This window comes from Mastomys coucha, unplaced genomic scaffold (genome assembly GCF_008632895.1).
Source record: "Mastomys coucha isolate ucsf_1 unplaced genomic scaffold, UCSF_Mcou_1 pScaffold3, whole genome shotgun sequence".
Classification (NCBI taxonomy): domain Eukaryota; kingdom Metazoa; phylum Chordata; class Mammalia; order Rodentia; family Muridae; genus Mastomys; species Mastomys coucha.
In genome coordinates this window covers 20519004-20540809 of record NW_022196909.1, presented here as the reverse complement: position 1 = coordinate 20540809, position 21806 = coordinate 20519004, and the positions used below count along the sequence as shown (strand labels likewise).

The 21806-nt window shown below is 37.9% G+C and overlaps 1 protein-coding gene across 4 annotated transcripts in view; it reads left to right on the top strand.

The window, feature by feature from the left end:
• The window catches only part of Sim1 (SIM bHLH transcription factor 1), an 88424-nt gene that overhangs the window by 40642 nt on the left and 25976 nt on the right, over positions 1-21806 (top strand). For all 4 annotated transcript variants that reach the window (XM_031346620.1, XM_031346619.1, XM_031346621.1 and 1 more), the window contains one exon: positions 6000-6168. In XM_031346620.1, the coding sequence (XP_031202480.1) occupies positions 6000-6168 (169 nt within the window). The remainder of the gene's footprint in view (positions 1-5999; positions 6169-21806) is intronic.

The window sequence follows — 21806 nt, the reverse complement described above, 5'->3', positions numbered from 1 at the left end:
CTCTCTCTCTCTCTCTCTCTCTCTCTCTCTCTCTCTCTCTCTCTCTCTCTCTCTTTCTCTCTCTGTCCAGTACCTTACCATGTAGCCTAGGCTTGTCTTGAATTCATGGGAATCCTGCTTTATCCTCCCAACTTTTGGGATTACAGGCATGAACTACCACATCTTTTCTTTCTCTTTCTTTTCCTTTGTTTTCTTTTCTTATTTCTTTTCTTTCCTTTCTTCTCTTCTCTTCTTTCTTTTTATTGGATATTTTATTTATTTACATTTCAAATGTTATCCCCTTTTCTGATTTCCCTCCGGAAATCCCCTATCCCATCCTAACTCTCCTTGCTTCTATGAGAGTGCCCACCCACTCACCTACTCCTGCCTCCCCACCCTGGCATTCCCCTATACTGGGGCATCAAGCCTTCCCAGGACCAAGGGCCTCTCCTCCCATTGATGTCCGACAAAGCCATCCTCTGCTACATATGCAGCTGGAGCCATGGGTCCCTCCATGTGTACTATTTGGTCGTTGGTTTAGTCTCTGGGAGGTCTGGGGGGTCTGGTTGGTTGATACTGTTGTTCTTCCTATGGGGCTACAAACCCCTTAAGCTCCTTCAGTCCTTTTTCTAACTCCTTCATTGGGGACCCTGTGCTCAGTCCAATGATTGGCTGCGAGCAACTGCATCCATATTTGTCAGACTCTGCTAGAACCTCTCAGGAGACAGCTATATCAGATTCCTGTCAGCAAGTACTTCTTGGCATCCACAATAGTGTCTGGGTTTGGTCTGTATATGGGATGTATCCCCAGGTGGGGCAGTCTCTGGATGGCCTTTCTTTCAGTTTCTGCTCTACACTGTCTCTGTATTTCCTCCCTTGAATATTTTGTTCCCCCTTCTAAGAAGGACTGAAACATCCACATTTGGTCTTTTTTTCTTTTTCTTTTTCTTTTACTTTTTCTTTTACTTTTTTCTTTCTTCCTTTCTTCCTCTCTCCCTCCTTATCTCTCTCTCCCCCACCTCTCTCTTTCTCTTTCTTTCTTTCTTTCCTAAATCCAATGAAAGCAACTTAAGGGAGGACAGTGCGTTTGGCTTTATGTTAAAGGCGAAACAATCTCTCATGCTAGGGAAGGCACAGTGGCTGGAGGGTCTCTGTCCCTAGAGGAAGAAGTATAAAACAGTGGCTCCTTGAATATGGGTAGATCAGGAAATAGAAAACTCAATGCCAGAATCAGAATTTAGGGATCATTTTCAAGGCCTATTTCCAGAGACCTAGTATTCCTAGTTAGACTCCAGGCCAATAGGTTCAACAAGCTCCAAAACAATATCATCACTGGGGAACCATTTGTTCAAACACATGTGCCTAGCCTGTAAATTTCACATTTAAACTATACATCTGATTATGAATCATATAACTTTACTGAATCTACTCACCAGTCCTATCAGTCTTCCTATGGGTTCTTCATGTTTTATGTGGTCTACAAACTGGGATAATTTGGTTTTCCTCCTCCTTATTCATATGCCCTTTCCTTTCCTTGTTCTCTTGTTTTGGCTGAAATTTCCAATACTGTGTTAAATAAGAGTAATGGAAGTGGATATCTGTCTTTTTTTTTTCTGTCAGCTAGACACAAGCTAGGACCATTTGAGAAGAGGGAACCTAAACCGAGGTGATGCCTCTCTAAGGTTGGCCTGTAGGCAAACATGTGGGGCATTTTCCTGATTGATGATTGATGTGGGAGTGCACAGCTCACTGTGGGCAGTGCCAGCCCTGGGCAGGTGGTCATGGGTTGTGTAAGAATGCAGGCTCAGCAAGTCTTGAGGAGCAGGTCAGTAAATGCTGTTACTTCATGGCTTCCGTATCAGTTCTTGCCTTGAGTTCCTGACATGAGTTCCTATGATAGTGGACCATGATGTAGAATTGTTAGTGAGATAAGTCCTTTACTCCACACGTTGCTTTTGGTATTCTATTACAGCAATAGAGACCCTGTTTTTCTTTTTCTTTTAGATCTTAGGGGAAATGTCTTCAGCTTTCTCCCAGAAGTAAGTTTGACTATGTGTTTGTTATATTATTATGTTGAGAAATATTTCTTCTATACTTAATTAGTTGAAAGTTTATAAAGGAAATGATGTTTAATTTCTTTAAATTCTTTTTCTGCTTCTATTCAGGTGATTATGTGGCTTTTGCCTTTTATTATTTTGGTGGGATGCGTTACATTTATTGATTTGTATATGCTAAACTATCTCTGCATTCTTAGAATAGTTCATGGTGTGTAATATTCTTTTACATTTTGTGTTTTTTTTGAGATATAGTCTTATCTTTATGTAGCCATGGCTCTCCTGGATTTCCCTATGTAGATGAGACTGGCTTGGAATTCACAGAGATCCATCTGTTTCTATCTCTTGAGTGGTGGGATTAAAGATGTGTCCTACCAGGCCTGGCTTACTTCATTTCTTATTATGTTTATTATCATTGTGTGTGAGAACATGTGCCAAAGCATATGCACAGAGATTAGACAACTTTTTGGGGTTAGTTCCCCACTTCCATCCTTATGTGGGGTCTGAGCTTGAGCTCAGGTGATTAGGTTTCTGTAGCTGGTATCTTCACCTGCCACACCGTCTTGCCCGCCCCCAGGCTTGATCTTCCACTTGTGCTCTTAACTTGGGGTTGCTGGTATTTCTTTGAAGGCTTTTAGGTTTATATTCATCAGGGACAGTGGTATATAGGACTTGCATGTGTGTGTGTGTGTGTGTGTGTGTGTGTGTGTGTGTGTTATTGCTGTGTCTTTTTGTCTGATTTGAATATCAGGTTAATGCTGATAGCACTAACAGCATTAGAGTTTGGGAGAGTTCCTTTTTCAGAAAGACCTGGTATAATTTTGATAGTGCCGATGTGTGCTTTCTGGAATTTATGAGTAAAGAAAAGGATTTATTTATTTATTCTCTTCATCTATATCCTATATTGAAATAGGCCATATTTGCAATGGTGAATAATTTTTGCTGTCTATTATGTGATACAAGGCAAGGACTGAATGGATTTTCTGTGCATTGGATAGAGTGGTCGAGAGTGGAAGGCCCACCTCCTGTCAGAGCCCAGTGTGCTTGCCTTACTGTTTTGTAAAGGAAGACAGACCACACAGTCCACAGCCCATCAGTGTCTTTTTTCCCACTGAGAAAAAATCTGCTGGTTTTAACTTATTAGTACTCACTGGGTGGGGAAAAAGCCTTTTAAAAGTTGTGTCTTTGTCTTTCTCTTCCAGTTATGTGCATTTCTGTGCATTTGCTTTCATATTGTAACAATATATCTCTCTGCTTATATGTTCCAGAACTTTAGAGTTTACTGGGGGAAATTATAATCATAGAGTAGGAAATTGTTTTCTGGTCTCCGCTGTACTTCCCTCAGGATTAGCCCTGGTGATTCCTTCCTGAGAGACAGAGGCCTTCTATTCATTGATCTCTTATAAACCCTGGAGAATAGAACCTCCACTCAGTAAGCATAAACTATACGATTTCAGAAGACGTGGATGATACCTTCGTGGGAACAGAAGGGATGTAAGCTATTGGGGGAGAGAGAAAGCCCCAAAATCAAAAGCTTAGTTTAGGGACTTAGTTTAGTTTAGATAAAGAGATGGGCTGAAGAAGGAAAACCTCAATATATTAGAAGAAAAACAAATCAGGAGTTGTGTTGTGGACCACGTTGCAGTTCTGACTAAGGACTGCCCGTGGTCTACACTGTCTTTAGAAGGAGGTGATGAGAGAAATACTGACAGTGATGGGGAAAATGAGGTGTTTGACTTCTCTTTGGCTCTTTGTTGATCTTGTAGAATATTCTTTCCTCTTACTGAATGATTTGAATAGCCATTGCCCGATTTCAAAGGGGACTGGTTCCAGGATTTTCCCATAGACATCCAAGTCTATGAAGCTCTTTTTATCCAAATGGAGTATTTGTATATATTCTACATACAATCCCCTGTATGCCTTAATCTTTTCTAGGTACTTAAAAATTCCTAAAATAATATAAGTGCTGTATCAATAGTTGTTGTACCTTATTGTCTGTGGAACAATCAGGGAAAAGCCTGTACGCGGTTCAGGACAGGTGCAATTAAAAATGTTCTCAATCCAATGTTATTTGGCTCCACAGATGTGTAAGTTTTAGGTGAAGATGCCGACTGTGTCTGATGGCTTGCTGTTATAGTTGGTTGATATGTGTCATGGCACTCCCCAGGATAATACTGAAGCTAGTTTAGTTGGTGTCCGTTCTTAATCACTCAAAAGACTTCTGGCCCGAATTATGATTTTTGCCTTTTTGACTTGATAAGTAAATTGCATGTATTTATAGCACATGGCGGGGCTCTTGATATATGTATATATTGTGCAGTGGCTAAGTCAAGCATGCATACTTCATTTTTGCACTAGCTCATATATTTACAATGTATGTTTTTCATAGTAAGGACACTTAAAGATTATCTCTCACAGCAATTTCGAAGTAATTAATTATACTTTTCTATTTACCTGTTTTTGCTAGTCTCCTAGAGAGAAAAAAGTGATCATAGGATAATAAATTATTTCTCACTCATGAAACATGCCTGATATATTATTGGATATATTAAGTATATATATATATGTATATATATATGTATGTATATATATATGAATGAATATAAATAAATACATAAATAAATAAATAAATAAATAAAAGTTTACAGCTCTCTAGAGAGTAAAAACAATTAATCACAATTAGTCACCGACCTTGGTTCATTCCAGTTAGTTCTAGAATGCATAAGAAATTTCTTCCACAAGTGGAGATAAAGAAGAGTATTTGAAAAAGTTATTTTGAGGGGTTAGTAGGAAGTAGATATTCTCTGAACAAAATGAGAGGTTCCAAGTGACATCTGACGGTGTCTGGAAGGCCTTGAGGGTATGCCTGTGGGCATGACCAAGTGGACTTCATAACCACGTGCCTTGATCCCTTCATATCAGTCTGCAGTCATATGTTTTTTTTCCTGAAAGGATTATAATGTGCTACACATTATAGTTATCATCTTTATTCATGAGAATGAATGTCTCTGCCTAGCACAAAGTCTGGTTTATCTGGAGCACAGTAAATGCTTATTAGATGAATGAAGGAATGGAAAAAAAAAAGAAAACCCTGGTGATGAAATGAACTCTGAGAAGGCTGATGTAGCCTGCCGAAAGGGATTTTTCACTATTTTTGAAGCTAGCTATCTATAGGGAGATTTAGAATGTTTATCACAATGATATTGTTGCTGGTGATCTGTTCTCACCAGTTGCTTACTGAGTTTACTCACCTGAAAACCTTTAGCGCAGGTTTAATAATTCATATCTCATAATCCAGAGCACAGAATCTCACTTTACCACTTAACACCTATCTTTTTCAGGAATAGGGCTGATGGACTTGAGGGTTACTGGGCTAATTCAGCAGATTTCTCTTGGGCTGCTAGGAAGCCAAAGGGTTTTCTGAGTCATTATGCATACTGCTTAGGTTTTTTTTTTTTTTTTTTTAATTAAAAATACTTATCTGAGTAGTTAAATGAGAGGTTTATCTTCTATTTAATAAAATTAATGGATGGCAACCACATACACACACAATTTGTTAATTAAATGTGAGTTTTTTTCTAGAATAATACAGCTGTTTGGGGGAAACTGGCTCTATGACTAACTTTTGCTTTCTTTTTTTTTTTAAATAGCTAATTTATTATTTAATTTTTATCCAAAATTTTTCCTACTAATGACACATGAAGTCCAAAATTAATGAGGTTCAGACATTCTATACAGAATTTAAAGTAGTCTGATTAGTTAGCAAGACTCATTGTAACTTTACTTCATATAAATAAAAATATTCTATTTAAATAGTACTCTTTTTATTCTTTTTTTATTAGATATTTTCTTTATTTACATTGCTTTCTTTTTTATGTATATAGAGAGTACTGTCTCCTGATGAGAGAACACATGAATTTATTCCTATTGGTGGCTGACTAAACACTCTGTTCCTCACCCCCACAGAGACACAGAATACAAAGGGCTGCAGCTTTCCCTGGACCAGATATCAGCCTCTAAGCCCACTTTCTCCTATACCAGCAGTTCCACACCCACCATCACTGACAACAGGAAGGGGGCCAAGTCAAGGCTCTCGAGTAGCAAGTCAAAATCCAGGACCTCCCCCTATCCCCAGGTAAGTACATGGATGTTTTACAACTTCTTTCTTCCCTCCTGACTTGGTTTGATCTTGACGTGGGAGAGATAGAAGACTGAACTAATTATGTTTTGTTGATTGATTAAAACTGTTGAGAGGCATAGAGCCTTCATGGGACCAAAGAAAAAAATGGATGCTTCTGGAAGCATGATACTATATTATCAATTTTGCCAGGCTCAAAGAGACATCACATATTTTCTCTCATTCGTAGGACTTATACTTTATAGATACATGATTTATAAATGATGTGTGTACAGAAAAGAGGGACTAAGGGGAGAAAGCAGGCGATAAATAGGGTAAGCAAGTACAGAGGGGATAGATACAGTCAAATTATACTTGCATGAAAATGGCCTCATGAAAACCTGGCCAAAATAAAGTAAAATTTCCTTTAAGAAAACCTGTTCAGAGGAATTGTGAATTGATTTTGCCATTTGCTGTGTTCACGAGAATTTAGTTTTCATCATCAAAATGCCTTTGCTATTTCGATGGATTCTACATCCTCCTTTCCTTAACTCCCAAATGATGACTAACTTGGAAGATTTAGCCAACATAGTAAAATATAGGAAATAAGGGCTGAACAAAAAACTTAAAAAGAAGATAAGAGATTAAAATTAAGAATAAGGAATGGATTGAGCATGAAATTTGACTAAAGATTGCATATGGGATAAACGGCACAAATCGAACCTTCCAGATGATGGGGTGGGTGGAAACAAGTCTCTCTACAAGGTAGTATGAAATAGTAACACACAAAATGAGATAGCCTTGGAATACTGCAAGGTACAATTAAGAGAAATCTTTTTTGGAGGGAAACGAATATTTTTATGACCACTGTGTGATAAACAGAAACTAGGTTTTGGCAAGGTGTGTACAGTGTCTTGCCTCTGGAAATAGCACAGGATTGAGGATTCCCTACTCCCGTATCCTGTCGGAAGACCTCCGTTCCTTTCTGCAGGTGGACTGCTGGACTTCTTGCATGTCACTGGAGTAACAACAGAAAATTATTCTTGGGCTAGTAGGGCTTTCTGAGGTACTATACAAAATTATTATTATTAAAAAATGCCAATTTGGAGGATACTGAAATAATTATTTTTGTTCCTTTTAGAACTGTTATTTTTGTCAATTGTGGACTATTTGAAGAAATGTTTTTCACTCACTTGGTCATTCAAAAGCTACTATTTGGCAGGTTATTTTAATGTCTGGATAATGAAGATCAGATGACAGTGACTTCTGCCACCAAGAGATTTAGGTCACAAGGCTTGAAATGTTTCACGGAAGATGGGGTTTCTTTACTTAAATGAAAGGGGGAGATGGGTGAGGCCTACGTGTTTCCCAGTGTACAACTTCTTTCAGGATGGCTAAGTACTTTACTTGTGAGACATAAAGTAACTAAAGACACCACCAGTGAGACCTACTGCTTTCTCTAGAGATTCTGTGAGGAGCTTTTTATATTACCATCTGGTGCTTTGGAAAGGGAGTTTTATTGCTTCCTTTTAGAAATGAATTGTCCTCTGGGTAGCCCTTCCCTTATAGATATGAATGTTGCACACACAGATGAAAGAAGAATTTAAATTAGGAAATAATAAATGAAGGAGTTTGTTCTTTGTTATATAGGAATTGAGACACATGTGGACACACCCCCCCACACACATGCACGCACGCACGCGCACACACACACACACACACACACACACACACTCACACTCACTCACTCCCCTTGTTGAATGTTCTAAACTTCATTGCATGGTTTGTTTTCCTTCATGCTCATCTCTTAATCTTTAAAATTTCTATCAGTTTGCTTTAACGGTACATGCTCCCCCATTAGATGACCTGTGTGTGTTTAGCTGATGAGGAATTCGTTTGAAAGTTCAACATATTATGTAGTTAAAAACATAAAAGTGGGAAGTAGAAAAATTCCTCTTTATTATTTTCTTTAGAATTGTATGTTCTTCAGTGATGTTTTGTAACGTGTGAAGTCACGTACAAAGACAAAGCAAAAACCACACACCTTCTTTTAGATAGGATTTCTCTATTTGTGTATTAATACTTGGATAAATCCAATACTTAGAATTTTGGCTGTTTGCCTTCTTTTAAGCAGCACCATTGACTATAAACTGTTTATCTAATATGTATGTGCCTAGCAACACGGTATTTGTGTTACTACAAGTTTCTACTTTCTTTTTTAGAAAAGTACTTGAATTAACTTACTTTTATTTTATGTGCATTGGTGTTTTGCCTTAATGTATGCCCGTGAGAGAATGTTGGAACTGGGGTTACAGGCAGTTGTGAGCTGCCATGTGGGTGCCGGGTATTGAACCTGGGTCCCCAGGAAGAACAGCCAATGTTCTTAACCTCTAAGTCATCCTTCTATCTCCCCACTATTTCTACTTTCAAGTAGCCATTGGTGCAGGCTGACAAGAACCAGCATTTGCCATTAATTGTTTTGACGTAAGAGCACATCGGAAAAGTGTGACAACCAGAGGAAACTCATCATTGTTTCTGCTGGAAGAAAGCAACTTCAAAATAGGCCCATCTTAGATGTGCTTAAATCCTCAGAAATCTTAAACAAATCCTTTCAAAAATATTTAACCCAAATTATTATTTTTTAAAATTATTTATTTTATGTATATGAATACATTGTTCTCAGACACACTAGAAGAGTGTATCAGATCCCATGTAGTTGCTGGGGATTGAACTCAGGATCTCTGGAATAGCAGTCAGTGTTCTTAATTGCTAAGCCATCTCTCTGGCCCTCCAAAATTATTTTTTTAGGAGTAGCTGGTTTGTAAGTTTTATGCAGCACCGCTCTTATAGGGTTTCCCAGCTCTTATAACATGTGTGAGCTGAAGATCTGTTTCAGAAAGATGCTATGGTGATCACTGTGAGATCTGGGGGGTGTGGACTGGATAAAATATAAATAAGTGGTATAAAATATTCTTAAGATTTTCAATAAAGTTAAAGTAGTAAATTACACAATAGAGTCAGAAATATAATGAGAGATGGTATATATAGAGGGCTTTGTGAACTGGTGTCTGAAAAGTATGGATGACCTAACTTTGGGGGCAGAATCAGGCATATGGAAGTGAAAAAGCAGGAAGACAAATCAGGAAGACTAAGATTGAGGAAGGCAAGACTGTGTAATTAGTGTAACTGGGTCTAGGGATGGAGTGAGGTAAGCTCGGTGTGATTGATATGCTTGGAAAAATAGATTGGTGCCAATACATGTTAAGCCAAGAAGTTTAAATATTTTATGGGGAAGAAGTAAAGTTTTTAGGTAGGATGAGAGATTGATATGGTAATGTCAGCCAAATTATTCAGGGGACTATTCACATAGTTAGTTCTGATGAGAGTTGATAAAAACCTGTTAAAGTTATAGGAAAGAATGGTTAAGTTTCTTGCTCCTTGCTCTTGTATTCCTTCTTGTTATAGATATATTTTTGTCATATTTATATTATTATTTTGAGCATTGACTTTTATAGCTTGTTTTCAGTTTTTCAAGTCAAACATACTGAATTCCTCTATATGCATTAATAAATGAATAATGGTAATGGGATGATGGCTTGAATTACATTTTAGATACGTCTGCCCATTTTTGGTACTTTTAAATTTAGGTTTTTATTCAAACTTTAATGTTAAGAACTTGCAAATAAAAATACCACATGCTCATTTTTCAAAGTATTCTTTTTTCTTTGTTACTTCCATCTGCAAATTTTCATTTGATGTTTCACAAGGCTGACTACAGAGCAAAATGGAACCTACAAAGTAATAGCTTAGGCCTCTTATTAGGTTAATGATGATTTAATGATTCTGTATCATTTGTTGCCCCCTTTTATTGATGTATATTATGCACATTAAAATATTCTAGCAGATGTCTAATGAAAAGCAGCAAAGCTTTTTTGAATTATTTACATACTCTTCTATGGACAGTCAGGATATGTACAAATTATAATTCACTCCCAGCCCCTAGACTGGGTGCAGGAGTAGATGAACCCTCAGGTCCTTCTTTGGAATTAGAAACCCTTGGGAATGATTTCAGACTTGATTACATTATGGCTGCTTAATGAATGACTCAATCACCCTTGCACCTCTGTGTATTACTTGAGTTGGGAAAGGTCAAAATAGAATTGTTTTGAATGGTTTTTAGAAAAACTGAGATAGGAAATATTATGGTTAATTTCCTAAGATTCTCTACATAGATTCAGGGCTGCTGTGTGGCTGCAGTCCCGTCATAGCACTGCAATAATTTAATGTTATTGGTTTTATACGTGTAAAAATAACAATGCAGTTTTTATAGTTCATTTGAATCGGAGCTATGGAGTTTATAGCATTTATTTTTCAGACCTTATGTGTTATGCATTGCTATTATGCTTTCCACAATTTTTTGGTAACTAGTCCTGACTACTCTAATACCAGTCGAAAGTTATCTTGCCATGGTTTACCATGTCAGCCATCAATAAATTGCCTCCTGACTTCAGAGGTTCCTTTTAAACATTTTATATTGGTAGGTTTATAGTTCTGTTTAATGCAGTCAGTGCATGCCAGCTGAGCTTATTGCATCATCCTGTTCTCTTCTCACCTTTGCTCTAATCAGTAGTAACCAATGCATGTGTCATCCCTAATAAGGATGTATGCATTACACCGTGGATGCTTCTGGAATCTGAAAGTGTTTCATCACTTGCTACAGACACACTGTAACAATTGCAAGTTTTATTTGACATCTGTTCCTTTAAACAATTTCACAGAACCCTCTTAATTTTCATGGCCAGCAGTCTGGATTCCTTTTGGTGAAGGTAGGAACTCTCTTGGAAACAGTTTTTCTGGCCTCAACAATACCCTAGTGGCTACTGCACTGGAAACCTGTCATTTTACATTACAGGAAAAAAAAGTACCAATAATTTTGTAAAAAAGTAATTCCATTACCCATAGTACTTTTATCATTGCTGTCTAGAGATTCTTTATCTGATACTTTACGTATCACATGAAAACATTGAATTCTTTATTAATTTTGAAAAATACTAATTTATTTGTATAAGAATGAAACTATCTTTACAGAAAGTCTTATATGATACAGGCTAGTTTGTAATACTAGGATTAGGCCACAAACAAATTTAGGACTTGCCTTCTTCTGTAGAAATACCAGGAGATTATTACAACAATTTTGATTCTTTTAGATTTTCTTCACATATGAACTTCTGAGTATCATTATTAATTTTTTTCTTTTAGGGGGAAAAGAAAAGGTTTATTCAGCTTACAGTTCCAAGTTATAGTCTGCCAATGCAGAAAAGCCAAGGCAGGAACTCAGCCATGGAGCTCATCCCTTCATGTCTAGAGGCAGAGAGGGAATACACGTACCCAGGAACAAAGCTTAATTAGCTTATCGTTTGTCTATAGTTCAGGGATCAGCCCTTCAAACAGTGTTACCCCCAGTGGGCTGGGTCCTGCCACGTCAATGAACTAAGATCATTCCTCAAAGACTAACCCAATGTGGACTGCCCCACCCTGAGATTCTACCCCCAGGGGATTCTAGGTTGTGTCAAGTTGATAATTAAATCTACCAAGGGACAGAGAGGGATTTAAACCCTAAAGCCCCATGTTCTCAGACATATATTTAAAGCATACAGACCCAACTAAATCACAATTAGACCCCTCACCTGGGGTTGGCATGCAAATTTCTAAGGCAATGCCACCTCATTGGGACAAAAACAAATCACAGGGGATCTCAGTGGCTTATCATGACACCAAGCCCAGTCCCATGTGACCTCCTCAATAGGTCCTGAGTGCCCCAACAGCTACTAAATCTGGCTGTTTATGTTGCAGATGCTCTTTTAACTCAAGATTCCAGAAGGAAAACTGGCCTAAAACCTGATTTTTTTTTTTTTGCATTTTATTATTATTCGCCATTTGCTGGAGCCAAACTTATGTTCAGAATTTCTATGGTGGACACTGAAAACACAGTTAGGAAATGATAAGCATAGTGTAACATCAGTGACAATAATAGAATTAAAGGATGTAGTTAAACCATAATGACAACCCGTGTGATCTTACAGATATTGCTGAATGTACACACAGATATACCTATGTACACAACAGTGAGGTAACGTGGAAATCACAGTTGCAAATGTACTGTGGTGGTTTGAATATGCTTGGCCCAGGGAGTGGCACTATTAGGAGGTGTGGCCTGGTTGGAGTAGCTGTGGCTTTGTTTAAGTACGGAAGTCACTGTGGGGGTAGACTTTGAGATCCTTTTCCTAGCCCTGTGGGAGCCAGTCTTCTCCTGCTTGCCTTCGGAACACAATGTTGAACTCTCAGCTCCTCCTGTGCCATGCCTGTCTTGATACTGCCATGCTTCCTGCCTTGATGATAATGGACAGAACCTCTGAATCTATAAGCTAGCCCCAATTAAATGTTGTCCTTATAAGAGTTACCTTAGTCATGGTATTTGTTAACAGGAGTAAAACCCTAACTAAGACATGTACCCACATACAAACAAAAGGAATCTACTGTGTGTGGCCAAATTTGTCCCTTCTGTTGCAATGCATGTGTGTACACTGTCCTATTCTAAGAGAAACTATAAGACTTACATGCCATCAGATCTAGCTTCGGTCAGTCTGTGAAGGATTCCTTTGTCACGAACACTGAATATGGTAGAGTTGCAATTAAAAATCTGTGCTTTAGTTAAGCACACCTAGAAAAAAGAGAAAAAATCCATACTAAAATAGAGATCATTTTATGAACTAAAGACATTTACACGGCTGAATAAGAAACCTATCAGTCCATATACACTATAAAATATATTCCACAATGGAGACTATTGCTTCTTGACACACAATATTTACTGTGTACTCTCTATAAGCAAGAAATATGCATAGAAACAGGGAAATACCAAATTCAGACATGTCCTCTATTCTCAAGGAAATTTCTAGAAGATAACACATTAAATATTACTGAGTTTGCCTTCAACATTGAACTCAACTATTTGTTGATCCATCTAGATTTCTCCAGAAAGAAATAAGGCTGCTACCTCTTTGGCCATTAGAGAAATGCAAGTCAGAACTACGTTGAGACTACTTCCATCAGCAAACCGGTTGTTCACAGGAAAAGGACTAGCGCTAAAGATCACCGTTTCAAAAGAGATAAGCCATACTCAGAAAGCCAGATCTCTTGGGTCTTTTCTCCTTTGTGCAATGTAGAAGAAAAAAGACATGGAGGCCATTAGAAAGGGATATGAGGGAATAGGAATGGGACAGCAAGAGAAGGGAAGGGTAAGTATGAGGAAGGAGGAGGGGAAGTACCCACGTGTATGAAAATGACATACGGTTGCATGCAACCCCAACCCCAACCAAGACACTTGGGGTAAGACAGTACAGAGTCCATAACAGAAACTCTAGGAGTACTACAAGTGGCAAAAGCAGACTCCTTTACCGCAGGAACTGTACAAAACTTTATACCCACCCCCAGCATCTCATTGGCTCTCAAGTAGCCTCTCTCTGTCTCTCTCTGTCTCTCTCTGTCTCTCTCTCTGTCTCTGTCTCTCTCTCTCTCTCTCTCTCTCTCTCTCTCTCTCTCTCACACACACACACACACACACACATTGGCTCCTTCCATCACTGTATCCAGCTTCAGCGGTCTCTAGCCATGCTAGCAGATTCTAGGTTGGCTCAGGGAGGAAGTATCCACGGCTGGGCCTACTTGGCTAAGTTCTTCCTACAACATACTGAAAACCACCATCTTGTATAATATACAGAAAAATAAAAAAAAATAGAACATAACAAAATAGAGGTTTCCAAATGATTTCTTCTCATGTGCTATTTACTAAATTGTCAGAATTCAAAGGGGTTTGGAGAATAGAAGGAGGGATGAATTGGCAGTTAAGAGCACTGGCTGCCCTTCCAAAGGACCCAGCTTCCACTTTCAGCATGCACCTAGCAGCTCATAACTGTCTGTAACTCCAGTTCTGGGAGATCCAAAGTCTTCATCTGACCTCCATGAGTACCAGACATGTATACAAGGTACACAGACATTCGTGTAGGCAAAACACCTATATATTTAAAATAGTACAGTATTTTCTTTTTTTATTAGATATTTTCTTTATTTACATGTAAATTTCTCCTTTCCCAGTTTCCCCTCCAAAAAACAAAGAAACAAACAAAAACGACAAAAACAAACCCCTGTTGCCTCCCTCCTCCCCATGCCTGCCACCCCACCCTCTCCCACTCATTTATTGGCCCTGGCATTCTCCTACACTGGGGCACAGAACCTTCACAGGGCCGAGGTCCTCTCCTCCTATTGATGATCGAATTTGCAATCCTCTACTAAACACATGCTGCCAGAACAATCAGACCCCTCCATGAGCAGTCCTTGGTTGGTGGTTGAGACCCTGGGAGCTCTGAGCGTGCTAGTTAGTTCATATTGTTGTTCGTCTTAAGGGGCTGCAAATCCCTCAGCTCCATAGGTCCTTTCTCTAACTCCTTCATTGAGGACCCTGTACTCAGTTCAATGGATGGCTGTGAGCCTCTACATCTGTATTATTCAGGTACTGTCAGAGCCTCTCAGGAGATAGCTATATTTAGGTTGGCTTGCCCTTCCTTCAGTCTCTGCTCCATAGTTAATCTCTGCAACTCCTTCTGTGGGTATTTGGTTCCCCCTTTTAAGAAGGAATGAAATGTCCACCTTTTGGTCTTCCTTCTTCTTGAGTTCCTTGTGGTTTGTGGGTTGTTCTTCCTGTATTCCAAACTTCTGGGCTAATAACCACTTATCAGAGAGTGCATACCGTGTTTGTTCTTCTGTGATTGGGTTACCTCACTCAGGATGATATTCTCCAGATCCATCCATTTACCTAAGAATTTCATAAATTTAAAATAGTAAGTATTTTCAAATGTTTTAATATTTCGGTCTGAGATCTCTGAAGTCTGCATTAGTTCCCATGATGGTTCAGATCACCCTTTCACCTCCTGTGTATCTCTGTTGCACTTCCAACAACACATTTCCTGTATTCACTGGGCCGAATAATTGATCAAACCTGGACTAAGGAAAGAAGACTTGCATGAATACTGCTTGGATCATCTTAAGTACTGAGCAGGGAACAGAATGTCTCTGTATGCAGAAAAAAAAAAAAGCCTAATATGTGTGAGGTCAGTTGGGGTTACAGACAGACTACTTATACCTACCCTGGGCTTAGTGTGCATGAGCTCTCCCTTGTCTCTGTGTCCCTCTCCTCCTCTCTTTCACTATGCTATGGAGCACTCCATTTCTCCTGCCTTCTACATGCTGTCTTAATCCATTTTTCTATTACTATAACAGAATATGACAAGCTAGGTAACATACAAGGACCAGTATTATTTTAGAAAATATTTTTCTCAGTATGCTGAGCCCTATGCACTTTGAGTTTCTGCTTTATTTCCCGTCACTCTCTTTATTTACTTAAACACCTAAGTACTAAAGGTACTTAGAAAGGCATTAGAAACCATGTCTATGGTGTAGGTGGGGAGATAAAACTATCCTGCTAGGAATTAGAAGATGTGGTCAGTCATGGGTTCTCAAAGCTGGGGCTTCTGCCTTCTCATTCCCTGGGTAACTGTATGGCAGAGAAGAAGAGAGTTGTATTCAGGAATATTGGCCTCTACCCATTCTTCCCTTAATTCATCCAAGAAGCTTGGAGTCATATCAAGTATCTTTTTTGACCACAATGTATCAAACCAAAAAAAAAATCAATAACAGGAAGAAAATTGAAAAAATTCACAAATATGTGGAAATTAAATAATGTATTCCTGAGCCGGCAATGAGTCAAAGGGAAACAAAGACTAACAGAGATCTTGAAACAGATGAAGACCTGGCAGGCTTTACCAGATAGAGTGAGAAAAATGCTAAGAAAGGCTTTTAAGTATAAAGACTTCAGTAAAAAAGAGTAAGAGTGTAGCTCAAGGCAAAGTGTTTGCCACTGGGCCTATTACCCAGCCCCACAAGGCCCCAAAACAGCAGAAACAAAAGGCATGATTTCAATTTATTCTTATACCTAAAGATGAAGTTCCCAGAAAGAAAAAGAAATTGAAGATTACAAGTAAATAAAACAGGGAAAACCGTAGTTAAGTCAGCCAAACTGAGAAATCTTTTTATTTTTATTTATTGCCTTAAATTTGATTCTATGCAATCTATTTGGATCATATTCTTTCCCCCAAATCCTCCTAGATTTTCCCCACCTTATCAGAATTCATGTTCATTTTTTCACTTTCTCAAAAAAAAAAAAATGAGAACCCAAAAATACTCAAGCAAAACAAGGCATAAAACCCTAAATCCATAAAGTCTGTTTTGTGTAGGCCAACTACTTATGAGCATGGGGCCTACCCTGTAGTATGGAGAAGTGAATTCCCCTTTATGTAAGGTATTACCTGCACAGAGTTTCATGGGTTTTGCTTCTTTTTGCCTTCTTTGCACTAGGATTCTAACCGGTTTGAACTTAAGTAGGTCTTGTGTATGCTGTAATAGTCACTGAGTGTTCATATGTCCTTTTGTATCTGGAAGACACTCTTTCCTTAGGATCTCCCATCACCTCTGGCTCTTATAGTTTTACTACTTCTTCTTCCCTGAAATTTGTTGGGAGAAACTTAATATAGATATCATATTTAGGACTGAATCTTCCAAAGTCTCTCACTCTTTGCACATTGTCTAGGTTTGGTTTTCTATGTTAATTGTCATCTACCGTAAGCTTCTCTGATGAGGCCCGAGTAATGCTCTGGTCTATGGGCATAGCAGCATGTCATTAAGAGTCATTTTGTTGCTATGGTCTTTTAGGAAAATAATCATAGTAAGTTTTTCCTTAGGGCCCAGGGCCTGTGTCGTCTTAGATTCTTGATCACTTTAGCAGTATTAGGTACAGTTTTCATCTTCACGAACTGGACCAATTTTAAAATATTGGTTGGTAACTTCCATAATACTTTGCTGCTACTGTGCTAGTATATTTTACAGGCAGGTTATTATTGTAAGTTTCAGGGGCTAAAGCTGGGTGATATTGATGGTTATTTTTTTCCTCTGGCAGTATGCAGAGTTCCTTCAAGCACCATGGTTGGTAGTCTTCAGCACCAGCTCAATGTCTCCATTTTCCATTAAATAAGTGGTGTCTTTGGCAATAGAGCCTTCTCAAAACTGACAAATCATTGGCTGGATAAATATGGGAAATTTTAAGTGCCATGAGACATTTCAATCAGATATTTATAAATTTATGGAAATATAGAGGATTCAACAATTTTATACATGAAAAAAAAATCACCTAACAGAATAAATGGAGACACTTCTAGAAGATAAAGCCTACCAATGAGTCATTAAGAAGTAGATAATCTATGGAAACAAGGAGATTGAATCAGCATTTAAAACAAAATCTTGCTCTTACTCCTGCTTCTCTCCCTTGCTTCTTGCCCCTTTATTCCCCCCCTCTCCACATGGTCATGGCCGGCCCCTACTTCTCTACCCTCTCCTTCTCTCTGCCTTTCTCTGCCTCTGCTACACTCTCAACTCCCCTCCCCATGCCTTAAATAAACTCTATTCTATACTAAAAAAGAAAGAAGTTTGGTTCCTACCACCAACATGTAGTGATCCTCAGTCAGGGGATCCAATTCCCTCTGCTGGTTTCTGTGGACACTCATATACATAGTATACATTTTCACAAAGAGTACATGCACAAAGCAACTATAACTCAAAACACCCCCCCAACCCCCAACCCCCTAAGGAAGACAGGTTTATGATTTTCTTATGGAAGAGTTACATGTGAATCTCTTTAAAGTTGTCTAAAAAATTGAAGACAAGTTTCCAAACTAATTTGACAGTCCAGATTCTTTCTTTATCTATGCAATAGCCAGAAAAAAAAAAAAAACAGCTCACAAAGACAGTATTGTGAACAAAAAAAGCAGATTTTTCTCTGCTAACAGACTAAGTTGATGAGCACATTAAAAGGATCATACCTGACCAGGTGGACAAATTAGTGAGTGTGATATGTGGCGGAGGTTAGAATTTATATGATTATCGAAATAAGGCCAATGAAGCAATTTAGCAAAATTTAGCATGTTTTTATAAAAAATTTTTAAAAATGGTTATAGAACAAATATACTTCAGTATAATGAAGATAGCAAATTTGATAAGGCCACAGCTAATGTTGTACTTCATGGTGAAAAGCCAACCCCCCCCTTTTTTTGGTATAAAGTACCTGTATGAAAGTATCATAATGAAACTTATTATTTTGTACAACTGATATATATGAATAAAAAGTAAAAAGATCAGTATCAAGACAAGATAGAAGCTGAGAAAATTTGTGTCGAGCTGGGATCACTAAAGCAAGGACAAGCATCACATGGACGCATCATGCTTCCTGATTTCAAACTATATTACCAAGTTTTAGTAATCAAATCATTATATCAGCATAAAACAGAGCCTAGAAATAAAATTATGCCTACCTTATTAGCTAATATTTGACTAGTATGACAAAAGTGCACACTCAGGAGAGGCCAGTATCTTTAGTAAGACAATGTTTGGAAAACTAGATTTGGATATCTAGTTTTTGATTGATATCAAAACAATGCACTGGGCTTCTGTTCTATCAAATACAAAAATAGCTTGACTTACATGAAAAACTATATACTACAAAGCTTGTAGGAGAAGTGGTAGAAAATATTGAAGATGTGACTCAAAACAAAGCAACCACTGTGTGCCCCTAGCAGAATGCAAATTAGAATAGTTATTTGGAAGATAGTCCAGGAGTTCTTTAAAAAAAAAAAAAAATTGGAGCGACCACATCCTCTAGTAATCACATTTCCTGGTTCTATATATGGAAAATAAATCAATGTTTCAAACTGTAGTGAAACTATCCATAATAGTGAAGAAATGGAATTGTCTACTGGTGTATGAATGGCTAAAGAAATGTATATATAACCTAATATCACTCAATGTAAAAAGAAGGAAATCTTGCCATTTATGAAATAGAGCAGATTACAGAAATTACTCTGCGGTTTCACTTGTATGGAGAATATAAAGTAGTCATATTCACTGGAGTGGAATGGTGGTTGATAGATGCTTAAAGGTAGGTACTATTGGTTAAAGAGTATAAAGTTTCAGCTCTAAGATGGATATGTCTGGGATCCTTATCTTAAATATGATGATTGTAGATAACAACATTAGAGTGCATGCTTGATATTTGTTGAAAGAAAATTTAAGTTGTTATAGCAGATGACAATCATTAATCAAGGGAATTGATGGATGCATTAGCAAACTTGCTTGTGGTAATAATTTTACAATGTGCCCTTACCTTGTTATAGAGTTTAAATATATGATGCTCAACTAAGATATAGAAAGGTTCAGTGCATATTGTTTGCTATATCATCTGTACCATTTTGAGTTTTCTTCACTTCTCTATATTTAGAAGAAGAAATTGTAAGCCTGCCCTTCTGCTTAAGTCTACAGTGTGGACTGAGTTAACTCAATAGAGGGCCTTTAATCTTCGATTTCTTTTCACAAAGCTATGAATTGATAACTCTTCTTGTAGAGAGTGCACATGCTTTTGATGTCTTACCAATGTATCAGCATAGTTGCACCATTATATCAGCATAAAACAGAGCCTAGAAATAAAATTATGCCTACCTTATTAGCTAATATTTGACTAGTATGACAAAAGTGCAAAGTATGAAGCCAAGAGCGGCTTGAACAATGCTTCCTTATGCTAGATCCAGAATAAAGCAGAAAATACCAAGCAAAACTGCCTTAAGGAGCTGGAGCAGGTGACCCAATCTGTATGCATCTAATTCAAATCCAACTAATCTGTCATCTACATGTGGAAGACCCGAGAGTGAGTCAGAGCACATTGCTATTCTGGATGTCATACCCATTTACTTCCCTAATTACCATTCAAAGTAATGCTAGTGGTTCTGAAAACCCAGGATTTACTCATTGGGCTACAGCTACTTCACATTACCAGAGCAAACTGGTACATCCTTGTTCTTTACAGCCAGAGTTTATTTGATTTAAAGGCTTTATTTAAACAATTATTCATGTTTATTCCTACCTGTTTAAAATGATCTGTGCAGTGAAAATGCTTATAAGTCCATAGTAATTTGTCTTTGAATTTATGAAAGGGATGGATTACAGATCTCATGTTTGGGACTAGCTCTGTACCTGATGGGAGATGCCTTATACAAAGACGCTGGAGGAAACTTAGCCCCTGGTCTGGTATTCTGATACCTTTCCAGGTACATATCACTTGGACAGCTTATGGGATGTCTATTATGGTCACTTTTCTGAGACAAAGGAGTAAATGAAATCCCAGGAACAGTTTTTGTCTCTGGAGATAGATTATGAGAAGGCCTGTGTGCTAGTATATGACTTGGCATCTGTGTGTGAAAGTTTCTAGTGCTTTTTTTTCCAGTTTTTTATTTTTCTGTTTGTCTTGTCCTATTCTGGTTTCTTTATTTTTACTTTATTTTATTTTGGTTTTTTCTAGATGTCTGCTTGTTTCCTAATGAGAGAGGGCCAGAAAAGATATGGATTTGGTGGTGAGGAAGTGGGAAGGATCTGAGAGGAGTTGGGGAAGGGGAAACTGTTATGGGAATGTATTGCATAAAAAAATCTATTTTTAATATAAATGAAGTATATGACATTTCACGTAGTTAAGGCATATTATAAAAAAATTGCTCTGTTTCTATTTCCTGAGCTGTATCAGAGAACTTAAAGGTATGAATGATTTATTGCTGGCATTGTTTTTGAGATGAATATAACTAAAATGTGGATTAAAGTTTTTTAAAAATCCAATAATAGAACCTTCACAGCACCAAGGGCCTCTCCTCCCATTGATGACCGACTAGGCCATCCTCTGCTATACATATGCTGCCAGAGCCATCAGTACCACCATGTGTACTCCTTGGTTGGTGGTTTAGTCCCTGGGAACTCTGAGGGTACTAGTTAGTTCATATTGTTGTTCGTCCTAAGGGGCTGCAAACCCTTCAGCTTCTTCAGTCCTTTCTCTAACTCCTTCATTGGGCACTCTGTACTCAGTTCAATGGAGGGCTGTGAGCCTCTACTTCTGTATTAATTGGGTACTGTTAGAGCTTCTCAGGGGACAGCTATATCAGGCCCTGTGAAGGTTCTGTGCCCCAGTGTAGGAGAATACCAGGGCCAGTAAGCAGGAGAGGGTGGGGTGGTGAGCAGGGGGAGGGGGGAGGGAACAAGGGTTTGTTCTTGTTGTTTTTTTGGGTTTTCTTTTGGAGGGGAAACTGGGAAAAGAGAAATCATATGACATGTAAATAAAGAAAATATCTAATAAAAATCCAATAACAACAACAACAACAACAACAACAACAACAATAATAATAATAATAATAGATTATATTAGAAATGGATCAAATAATTAAATAATGAGTGAAATTTTTGTTAGGCCATTCCTAACATATTGATTTTGGGAACTTGATAGTTGTATCTTTCTAAACTGAAGAAATATTTCAAACCTTTAGTTTCTAATAATTTAATTTTAATGTAGTATTAGCTTTCCAATCACTTGTAGCATGAATGAGTTTATTTGCTACACACTTTCAAATTCAATACTTTTTTCCTTTAAAATATTTTCTCTGGGCTGATGATACACATCTCAG